Consider the following 12,177-nt stretch of genomic DNA (forward strand, 5'->3'; position numbering starts at 1 on the left):
ATCACAAGGCGCCCCGCCTCCCGCCCCGCTGCGCGCAGACGTCGGTGCCGTGATCGCTCTTCCCGCGGCCGGGTGAGCTGAGGCAGTTTCCGGTCGGGTCTGGTTGGGCCACCCGCGCCTGTTCCCGGCGCAGCGCGGCTGGTGGGTCGGTCTAGGCGCCGGGCTCGTCCTCTGGGGACCGGAGTAAGTGCGAGGATGGCTGAGAGGGGAGGCTTTGTCCTGGCCTGAGCGGGCAGCGTTGTTCGTGTTTAGCCCTGAAGGACACACGGGTGTGTGAGGAAGCTCCCCCATCCCGTCGTCCCGGGGGAGCCGTGCTGCGCCCTGGCCGGGCTCGGGGCCGCCTTCTGGACTCCTGTGCATCCTCCTCCCGGATTCGGGGAGGGCTGTCCTGAATGGGAATATGGAGTTTTTCATTGCGGTGTCATAAGCTTATTTTTCTTGTGTCGGTGCCCATCCCGCCACCGTTTTAAGGACCCCTGTGAGCACTGAGAAGTGTCCGTGTGTCCCACCGCTATTTTAAGGGCTCCTGGGAGCACTGAGAACCTCCAGACCGAAAACTGTGGCTTAGTTCAGTGGGTTCCATTTCTGGCCATAACTGTTGGTAACAGCATAGCTGCCGCTGGCAGCAAAGCTGTCACGCTAACTGTGTCCATTCTGCCAAGGGCTCTGCACCTTTCTTCAGGGTCCTGCTGCACAAGGGCTGAGCTTCTGTCTTTTCCATCAGGGGAGCGTGATCCTCTTGGTCCCTTTCTTTCCGAAGGCAAAGAGCAGTTCTACAGTAAGGCAGAAAATCCTGCTAGCAGTACAAAACTTACAGTGTTCTTATCTGCTACATCAGGAAATGAATGCAATGGTAATGAAATGAAGCCAGGTTTGGTGGTTGGCACTCAAGTTCAAGAGCAGCTTGCAAACAGGAATTTGGTGGCAGCACCTCATATTTGGTGTGATTCAGTGCTACACTGGCTGGGTCTTGTCATTCCTGACTCTATATTCTTCATAGATACAGTAGTCATAGAAAGAGATTGCTTCAGTAATCTTTTGGGATACAATGTTATGTTGTGCAGTGTGACTTGCTACATACAATGATAAAATATTCTACTAATTGTCTCATGACTTTGCTGACGTTTGTTTTGTGAATATGACCTTAAATAATTGGCAGGAGGTGAAAACACCCCATTCTGCTTTACTTGATCATTTATTTTAGCCAGAAATAAAGTTGTAGAAATTACTTGGTAGTCAAGTTGGTGTTCAACTTGCTGTATTCGTTATGACTAACACATTCTTAACTTGCTTTACTAAGTATGAAATCAAGTATGATGTAGTTTCATCAGATAGTTACTGGTAATTATAGTAGGTGAGTGCTCATTCTGCTGATGTGAGGGGTGTTGAATTGTTGGCAGAAAGTGGTTATGTAAAAAACAAACAAACAAACAACAAAACACAACAACAAAAAAACCCCAAAACAAAACTGTTAGACTCGGTATGAATCTTATTTATTGAAGTGGGTTTTATTTTTTTTATTATTTAGGTTTGGGGAAAGTAAATGCAATCTACACCGTATAAAAACATTTTTCAAGTAGACATAATCTCCCCTCCACATTTTTTAATTTCCTTACTATTTACAGGTTTTCATAGATAGGTATCTAAATTATTTCTTCCCCCCCCCATTCTAATAGGTAATACTGGAAAACCAGTGCATAGATTTGAAGACTGAAATTCAAGAGGTTGTGGCTAATTTTTATAAGATTTAGCTGAACTTGGCATATTAAAGTGAAGGTGCCTGGCTAAACTTCTTGGAAAAGTTGGAAAGTTAGAGGTCATTCCCAACGTGCCTAATTGCAGCCTTAAGGAGAGCAGCACAGAATGATACTTCATTGTCCTGATCTGGAAGACGTTAACCATGTCACCGAAAGCTGGAAAGGGCGTCCTTAGTTCAGAATTCCATAGGTTTTTGAAATGGTATTTAACTGTGATTTCTCATGACTGATCTCCTGAGTATTCTAAGCTGTTATAATCAAAAATATTTATATATTGTGTATGATAGATAGTACTAGGAATGCAGAAGTTCTGCTGTAGTGACATGAATGATATCTTCAGGTCACCCCAAATAGGTGTGGAGCTGAATCTGTTTTTATGCTAAAACTTTGTCTAATCTTACAGAAAACACCCATGAGTTGAGTAAGCAAAAGAGCTGGTTGATTTGTAAGTATTTTTCTCCAAAGCCAAACAGAACAATACTATGTAACTGAAAACTTAAACCCAAAATGTCTGGTCTTGCTCAAATTAGGCAGTGAAATGAAGTGCAAAAGTAAATGTTGCACATGGTGAGTGACACAGTGGCTTTATAGGAGTCTGCGGATCTGTTTGCCCTTCCCTCTGTCAGTGCCTGTTCTGGTTTGCACGGCCCTGCTGCCGCCTGCTGGGAATATTTGAGTGTTTGCAGACAGCATGTGGGGTTTGTGCTGCACACAGTTCACTGGTTCGGGTTAAGCAGTTTAATGATTAGCAATGTAGACGCTCAGATACAATTTTTTGTCTTCAGGGTTGGTACATGAGGATTTGCGTTTTGCTTTAAAAAGTAATTTTTCAGAGCTATATGTAATTTTTTTAACTCTTTACTCTAGACATTTGAAAAAATTAAATTACTTGTTTGTGCAACTTCTTAAATGGAAAAATTAGCAAAACTTGGTTTAAGAAATAGTCTTCTAACATGTTTTAATGAAATATGGAAAAAGCATCTTAGGAAAACAAGTATGTAGATTTAAACCTTTCTTTCATTGTTGTATCCCAAACCTGGACATATTACTGTGAATTCCAGAATATGTGTAGGTTCCTTTTGCACAGTAATATTAAATATTTAATGTATTGAACATGTGCACAGATCAGCTTTTGGGTTGGGAATGAGTATCATTTCTTGATAACTTCCATGTTATTTCTTGTTAGGAAATCTTTAACAATTTGATGTGCTTAATGTCCAGGATTGCTTATGCAAGAAATTATGAGTATTATTTTTCTGAAGAAAAATATTAGCATTGGAAAGTCAGTATCGTTGTCAGAGAACTTCTAAGTCTTTTTTTCTTTGTTTGGGGTTTTTTATCTGGCTTAGGTTGGAAACAATAAAACTAGAACATCCCCCATTTTCCCCACTTTAAGATAAACTACACAGAACATGATACTGGATCCAGACAATTACTCTTTTTTTCTTCTTTCCCCTGAAGGATAGTGTAGATATAGAAACTGGTTAAGGAAGTTGAAAGATTAATCATCTTTATCCATGTCTCTTAGCTTCAGAGGCTAATGGTTTATAGAAATTTGCAGTAGTTCTTAAGGCATTTCAACAAAATCATTTAGTTACAGACATAGTGTAATTTCAAATAAGGAAGGAAAAACTGCACAGAATTCAAAATCTCATATAAACCACATTACAGGGGAGACCAGTTTTGTGCAACCCCGTGAAATATGTCAGCGCCTTTATATAAAGAGTTCATCTAAATGCTTCTGTCCAAATATGCAATTCGGGTATTAATTCTTGCTTAACATTTTGCAGGCCATTTTCCTCCTAAAACACTTCCTGTATTTTCTTAATATTGTCCTTCTACTTCACTGCTAATAGTTCTTCTACAGCAATTGCACGTTTACCTTGACATTATCCAGCATTTCTTTTAGTGGTTTTCTCAGAGCAGTTGATATTGCTTACTTGCATTTCTTTTCTGTGAGTTTTTTTGGTTTTGTGGGGATTTCTTTAGTGGTTTTTCATACTTAAATTTCTTATGAGCTACCACCTATATAAAATTCTGTCCATGTGGACTTAAATTCTGGTAAGATGGCAACTTGCTGTCTTTATTTTAGATTAGAACATTATTAAAAAGAAAATGAGGAAACCAATAGCTCATTCTGTCCTTTTCTTCATATGTGTGTTTGTTACTCTTGAAACTCTTTTGTCTGTTAGTCATTCCCCTCCAGCAGAAATATTTTAACCTTCTCAGATCGTTTCTAGATCACTGTCTAATCTGACACTCCTAAACATAAATAGAGTATTGAACACTGACAATGCTGTTCAGTCATGAACTTCACTGGTACTTAAAGGCTCCAGTCAAGCCTTCCCTGACCACTGTGCGGTGTTTTGTTGCTTTAATCCATCATGGCCTGTGTGAATGGAGGACCATATCTGGTAATTGAACTTGCAAGTTTTTAATATTAAATGTTATTTGAAAATGAATTTCAGGACTACTGATCCATGAACTGGTGTGACAGGCAGGGCCTCTGATTTGTAGCATCTGTCCTGCAAGAGGTGCCATTGGAAAATTCATTTGAGTTGTTAGAAGGCTTTTAATTGATGACACGCAGCGTTGCCCATCTATTTGTGGCATTAGTAGCTGTTATCCACTTATCTGGGAATAATTTAGTAAACAATGGCAGTGATTACCAACCTTAGTTTAGACATAATGATTCTTTGCTTGAAATGCTCGCTTTGACTTTCTGGCCCATGCTGATGTGTTTGGCACCTTTTTCAGCGGGACACTGGTCTCAGGTTCTCCTGAGCCAGCCAGCCCAGGTGACAGCTTCAGGAAGAGCACTCGGGGGCTGAATGATGAAGAGGTTTAATAATCAACTTGTAACGCAGTCATTGAGCAGGTTACCCTCTCAAGGGAATGCTAACTCCAGCGCTATCAAAAAAATCTACTGATAAATTTAAAACATATTGACTTTGTGTGGCATGCAATCAAAAGCTGGTGGCAATAACACAGCAGGGTTCTTAATCACTTTGCTGTTTCAGTCGTGCTCCTGCTGTCATATTTCTAAAGGTTCATTTGCTAATTTGTTGAATAGAATGCTTAAGCAACTTGTACAGTTTCTAACTTCTGTTCTAAGAGTATATGTAGTGTAATATTAGACTTCCAGATGATATGGGGGAAGATTTTTTGAAATAATTTCCTGCATGTGTTTGCAACACTGCATGGAACATACTCTCATGGGTCTTAAGAGGGTTTAAATCTGTTCGGATTTTTAAAAATTTAGTTTGCTTGTGGGAATATAACTCTTGTTAAGATGAACACGTGATGGGAAATATTGTGTAAATGAGTGTACATACCTCTTCAAGCCGAATATATTACTCGAGTATTCTAGGAGTAGTAGTTTAGATTGTAGCTGCCAGCACTGCAGCTGAATATTGGGATTTTGCAATTGGAAAATCTGACACTGGCTACTAGTATTTAACTTGTCTGTTTAGCTGGAGTGTTAAAACAGTGATGGCTGCTTCATACAACTGTAGTGGTGTTTGCCTGATGGATTGCAGCTAGAAACATGATCTCTTTGGGAGGAGGGGGAATGACAAAATACTAAGTAAATAAACAGAAAAAGGCATCTCTCTAATTCAGTGGCAGTCATGCAGGTAGAATTTTGTCAAGATGAGACTATTTGTCCTGGTATGAACTGGATGGTTTTTCTTTCCTCCCTGGTGGTGTTATCTTCCACAACAAAAAACATCTTATTTCAGCCACTGTCATATGGTGCTTTCATACTTTTCAACGAAATATCTTGAAAATTACTTCTGGATTTTTTTTTTTTTTTTTTTTTAATGACATATATTTAGATTTTTAAAGCAAGAAAGAAGAAAACAGGAGTAATTTGCAGTTCTGCAAAGATTCATGCTACTAGGGAGTCCCTGAAAATTAAAATCCCAAATGCATGTTTATGTCCAGGATAGCAAAGAATGTAAACTTGTAATTAACTTTTAACATTTGGGCTCTATAGAAGAACAGATGTGCTGGTTTTAATTATTTTAAATGTGTAATAGAAATTATGCATATTAGGCTGCATGATAATAATGCGTCCTAAGCTGTGTGATAATATCTTAAGTCGTACAGTCAAACTTTTTATTTATACTTTCATATTTTAATGTTGGCAGGTGGAAGTTCTCTCAGATTCTTGTCCTTGTACTACTAACATTATCCTGAACTAAAGATGCATCCAGACCTGTCTCCTCATCTGCACACTGAAGAATGTAACCTAGTTATCAGTCTGCTCAAGAAGTGTCACAAGGAGGTAAGGAGTTTTTAGCAGAGAAAAGAGTGGGTGGGTTGGGGAAATGAGTGTCAGATAAATGAGTGAGACTATTATATGATCATAGAGAGGAAAAACCTCCTCTCGGCGGAACAGCCATGAAATGTAGCCAGTGCGTGTTCACTGAAGAAGTATCTGATGACTGTGTGTAAAATTTTGCCAGTGATTTCGTTAGGAAATAAACCATGCCTTAAAATTTCCTGTCCTACAGCTTGAGAAATGTGGACCTGTTTTAAGAACTGAAACAATTTCTTCACCTTTTAGTACTGTGTGCCTCTCGAAAAAACAAATAAAAGCAACTTCAAATGCCCCCCCCTTTTTTTTTTTTGTATGCTCACAGCATTTCCATATTCCAGCTGTCCACTGAGCAGATGCTTCAGTCTATTTGTAAGCAGATGTGCTGATGGGGATCCGGACACGCAGGGTGTCCTACATTCAGTGCTTGAGAGCTAAATGCCAATTACTGTTTGACTTCCACCTTCTTAATAGGCACCTACCCAAGGATGTAAAACTCCAAATTGGCTTCAGGCTTCTCAAGGCTCTTCATTGCTTCAAGAAGATAGAATCTTCATCTCACTCATTTAAGAGCCTTTTTAAAAAATCTGCTCTGTTGTAAACCTCTAGATGTAGAAGAGTCAGCCCCTGAGGTGGAAGCAAAGATATCTGCAGCATTGTTGGATATTGTTCATTATTTTACCAGTTCTCTCATATATTCTAAACAGATGTTCTGTACAGACATATTTCTGTATTAGTGCATAAAAAGTTCAATTTAATAGTTTCCACTGAGGAAAGGTTGTAAAAGCAAGATCAGCTGGCAGTGAAGTGACCGTGTATCACATGCAACTGCTTCAGAGGGTCATCTGCTGCCCTTTATAAAGCAGAGAGGTATAAACAAGCTAATTATAGCACTGCTATAGTTAAATGTTTGTCATAATCTTTATTAACCCACTTCTACTTTCAGGCATGTTCTAGTGGCTGCAACTGGGCCACTGCTTGAATTCTTAATAGATTTTCCTGTGTTATTTGTGTAAATCCATCTAGCTGCTCATCAGCTGTAGAAATGCACATAGGTTTCCCTCTGACATATGGAAGTGACTTCACTCTTACCTCTTCTGTTCTTCATGGCCTTTTTTTTAAAAAGAAATTCATTAGTTCTCCAGAAGATTGGTCAAATAGTCTGTATTGATTATACAGCTGTAAATATCGATTAAAATCTCCACTCAGGTCTTCTGAATTGCTCAGATGCTCTGCGATGAGATTCTGTGGCATGTTAGCAAGCATCTCTGAAAAAGTTGTCCTGTGAGAAGGATGCATTCTGAGAGCTATTTGATGGCTGATAATATGAAATCACTTCAGGAAATCCTGGCTAAGAGGACAGACTTTTATGGTGAATATCCTCAGGTTAGCTGGGAAATGCCTTTCTGAAGACAGTGCCTGCGGTTGTTCAGTTGTAACACTTGAGTATGCGTAAGGCCCACAGTTGAGCTGCGTCGTAAAGGTGGTAAATGCATCTTATTTGTTAATCTCAAGATCCGGAGAAACTTAATCCCCTGGGTTTTATACTGTTTCTAACATTTCAGTCATTTAAACCCAGTGCCTGCTTGTTTTGGACCAACACCACATTCTTCATGTGGTTGAGCTGATGGAGCATCAGGTCCTTTGCCTCTCTAGGTCGTGAAGAAATAACGAAAGCTAAAGCACAGAGGACACTGCCTCCAAGATGCCTCTAGATCTCCTTACATCTTTCTGTATCACAAACCGGAGTTCAGAATAGTTATTTTTTGTACATTATTCAAACTAGTGTGAGTGAAAGCTGTAAGAAGACTGATTCCTAGATCAATAAAATATATGTTCTACATTTAGACTTTATAGCTTCAGCTAAGGTATCCTATTGTAGCCTGGTATACAACATGGTAGCTTCAACTTTCAGCAAGGTTCAGAGTGGTTCAAATGAGGTTCGGGAGTAGCTCAAACTTGTGGCTACTCAGTAAAAACCTTACAAAGCACCTTTTTTTACAAAAAGAGAAAAGGCAATGAAGACCAGGAAATCTTGCAAAATGTGACTTCTATGAAATTTAGAGCTTCAGAGGAAGGAAACTTTGAACTGTAAATTTTGTTTTTCTCCCTCTAATTTATCAGCACAACATTTTGAAATTTTTTGGCCATTGCAATGATATTGACCGGGAGATGCGGAAGTGCTTGAAGAAAGAGGTAAGAAACAAATTTACTACAAGTTAAAAATTTAATTTTTTTAACAAAAAGGTCTATGGACTAGAAGTAGGATTGCTTTTTACTAAGTAGTAGAAATCAATAAATAGGCCTTGAAAAGTTAGCACATTCTGGAGTGGCATTGGAGACCAAATTTAAACTTTTTTTGATAAATATGTCTGAGAAAAATCTGGCTTCAGCAAATGGCATGGTCTATTTTTGGATATACAAAAATAGGCAAACACTCATTTTAACCAAACAAATATTGCAAATAGGAGCTGATGCTTCACAGGTTGCTTGTTATTTTTCTTTTTTTCTGTTTTTTCAGTAGTGGTATTTGCACAGAATAGACTATAAAGCAGTAACGGGCACTTCTGCATGAGTAACACTTGCTACTGAAGTCAGTTATGTTGTCTGAAGCTACTTGATGAGCTGCTGAATTAGGCCCTAGATGAAAATATTGCTGCTTAGGATGAACTCATTGTGGTGCTACAAGTGCAAGAGAATGGAAGACTTGAGGAGTTAAAGTCGATGAGCCAGCTCATGGGCACATCTTCAGAAGAGTATCAGCTGCTCTGTAGATTTGCAGTTGTCACATCTACATGACAGAACACAAAAAGGAACTTTTCACACACCTTTTCACTTGAAATTGTACTTACTGATTTTGACATGAATTTCATGATTGTGTCTAAATAAGGAGATTTCAAGTGCGTGACAGCCGGGCCAGTTTGGGCCCGCTCTTTTCCCCCAGTCAGTCTGTGGGAATTAATTTCATTTGCCAGTGTCAAATACATTTTTCCCCCCAACCCCTGGAAAAAACTGTAGCCCAGATCCAGAAAAGAATGAAGTACCATTTCTTCCCATGTAATGTTATTTTGTTTCATTGAAGCCTTTACATTAAAAGGAGTTCCTGATGGGCTATATTTGTCTGCCTTCTTAAAATACGGCTACACTGATATGGCATTACTAGGAAGCCCCCAAAAGGCTGTTCACAAGTACAGAACTAGGTACAGATGAAGCTTTTAAAGATCCATTGTTCTCATTCTATAAAAAAACATGCATGGATTATTGAAAAATTAAATATTGGCATGGGAAAAAGTGAAGCATTCTGTAAATGTTAAGTAATGCTTTGGACCATTATTACAGTTATAAACGAATCAGTACAATGAGTGAAAAACTGCAACTCCTTTCCAAAAACAATCTACTTAGTAGTTTATTACATTATATGGAGAATTGAGTATTTGTGCGTTACTTTGGTTTTGTTCTTATATAAATTATTAAAAAATTGAACAAATATGTGCTCTAACTTATGGCCAAGAATAATCTGCTTCTCATGAAGTATATACCAAATCATGCCTTGATTTTAAATTTTTCATTTCTTTTAGCCATGAAAAGGTTTCCTTTTTGGCTGCAATGAAAGGAAGTTCGGCTCTTCCGTCTCCAGGCTTTTGCTAGTGCAGGGACACACTTGAAAGCATGGTGATCTTATGAATAAACCTAAACCACGAAGGCTTTCTTGATTTCATTTTACACTGGATTCCCATCTCTGTGTTTCTTTTTTAAACCATAAAAAAACCCTCAAAACACCCTACCCTCACTCAACCCAGATTTGCCTTTGGCCCTTTCATCTGGGGATACTACTTTATCTGTGCTTATAATTAATGACCAGGATCAAAAATAGACCAAGTCTGTGATGAAAAATTCTTGTTTCAGAAGGCAGACACGCATTAATCAGTATCTTTTAAAAGACCTGTGCTCTAGAATAGCACTGAGGCAAGTTTTTTTCTAGTTTGTGTGTGAAGTGCAGCTGTAGTATATAAGATGGCTGTATAATTAAGTTCCTTCAAAGATTAACTGCATGTTCTTTATTAGAATGTTCTAATACTCTTTAGCTTAATAATCTCAAACTTAGAAACAGGTATTTTAATCAAGTAAATGTTAATTTCAAAGTAAAAATGAACCAATATATAGATATTAACAAGAACTGCCTTTCCAGTGCATCAAAGATATTGTTTCTGTTCCTGAGAAACAAATGCTTGCTACACTTTTAAATTTGACTTATCTGTTTAATGTTAACAGCTGATCTATTAATTTCCTTATCTGTCTTCCAGTTTGAAGAAAAAAGGGCCAGGAACCAGGAGATACGACGGAAACTAATTAATGCTCACAAAAGCTCGGAGAAGTGAGCAGTGCTGGAGCTGGACAGCTGCTCCTCAACAGGGACGCTCGGCTGAATGTTGGCAAATGCTTCTTTCGCATCACCAGTGCTCAGCCTGCGGTTTGTGAAATGGAGAATAAAGCAATGCACCTAAAACATACTCAGTCAGCAAGGCGAACAATGTGGAAAAAAATATATCATAAATGACCACTCACAACTTAATTTTTGACCTCTGAGAGAAAACGATGGTGGCAAGTCTTTGTTCGGGCATAGCTTTGTTATGATTGTTAAGTCATGAGGAGTCAGGGTGTGTGGAGTATTATGTATTCAAGGTTGCTATATTCCCTGCCTTGTGCTGAGTTGCATCTATTTCTTTGTGTTTAACAGTTTTTCTTTCATCTCTTGGTTTTTTTTTCCTTCTTGCAAAACACTGAATGACTTTTCCATCACTCTTTGTAATGTTGTGATAACACTGCTTAAATGAATCGGCAAAAGAAATTTTAAACAGATGTGGATTGAAATTGAAAATTGCCTATCAAGTAATAATTGGTTTTCTGGTATTTTTATTGGAGCTAAAATGATGAAACTACCATCTTCCACTGAGAAGATTAAAAATCCTTCCTGCCAACCGTATGTACAGTGTAGACTGTTGTAGGACAATATGTTCATCATACCCAAAGCAAGCGGCTTTAGAAATTCAGAATGGAACATTTCCAGGGATTTGCAAAGCATTGCCTTGATTTTTGTTGAGTACAATCAATGTGTGCTGAGTGATTTCTGAAGAGGAATGCTGCCAAAAATACAAGCTAAGTAGTTTTTCCACATACTCTGGTACAAAGTTGAAATCAAATTATGACTGTTGCTGTTGACGGAAAACTAGTTGAAGTGAAATAAAGTGTAATTTGCCTTTCAGTGAGGCAAGTCAACTAGTGTTCTACTAACCAAGTTGCCTTGTCAGCCCAAAAGAGCTGTTCACTTGCTGTCAAACTGCAGAAAGTCCTGAACAAGTGTCTGAATTCAGAGGATTTGATATTAAAATACATTGGTTTCTGCAGTGATAGAGCTGTTTCTCTGATTGTCTGCTGGATCCACCTTATTTTTAAATGACTCTTCTGATGTGCCTACCAACAAAAGACTATTTAGAAAAATAAATGTTGTCGAGCCAAATAAACTGTCTCGCTTAGGCACACAGAGTAGGGTGTCTATTCTACAGTGGATTCTATGGTTTGTTGTAAGAACTTGTTCGCACTCAATCTTGAAATTAGTACATGCACCTGTTTTTGGAAGAAAGCTGTATTTTGTGATCTACTTTGAGAGATTAATTAGAATAATTTTACTTCTTTTTCAATATCTGGATGGACCCAGTTAAATTTGTAAAACTTAATGACAGTTTTAAGTGGAAGTTCCATGAAAACTAAAGCAGTTGTTTCTGCATCTTTTGACATGCTGTCTGCTTTCTTAGAACAAGTAAATGATGCATTATTTGAATTAAATACTTCAGTGGTTGGAAGTGGTGCAGTCTTTTTATGGGTAGTCTTCAGAATACTTTTGAAGAGTACTTCATAGTGAAGTTCCCTGACTGGGAACTCTGCATCCCTGGTTCTTCTTCTATTTGAGATGACAAAATCTACTTCAGGCAAACTCTTAAATAGCATTTGGTGATGCTTATAATCTTTAAATATATAAATAGAGAATTGTCCTAGAGATAAGGCTGAGAAGCTGATATCTGAGTACAGAAGCACTGAAGC

General features: G+C 38.3%; 1 protein-coding gene across 2 annotated transcripts; it reads left to right on the forward strand.

The window, feature by feature from the left end:
- Positions 1-10: 10 nt before the first annotated feature.
- On the forward strand, positions 11-11,939 carry CMC2 (C-X9-C motif containing 2). Of its 2 annotated transcripts, none has more exons than XM_005504753.4 (4): positions 11-183; positions 5,909-6,045; positions 8,203-8,274; positions 10,383-11,939. In XM_005504753.4, exons 2-4 carry the CDS (start codon positions 5,965-5,967, stop codon positions 10,455-10,457), a joined length of 228 nt encoding a protein of 75 aa, XP_005504810.1. In that variant the 5' UTR covers positions 11-183; positions 5,909-5,964; the 3' UTR covers positions 10,458-11,939. The 2 variants fall into 2 exon arrangements, with proteins under 2 accessions (XP_005504810.1, XP_021146448.1); XM_021290773.2 differs by having other exon boundaries at positions 18-72.
- Positions 11,940-12,177: the final 238 nt, after the last annotated feature.

This window comes from Columba livia, chromosome 13 (genome assembly GCF_036013475.1).
Source record: "Columba livia isolate bColLiv1 breed racing homer chromosome 13, bColLiv1.pat.W.v2, whole genome shotgun sequence".
Classification (NCBI taxonomy): Eukaryota; Metazoa; Chordata; class Aves; order Columbiformes; family Columbidae; genus Columba; species Columba livia.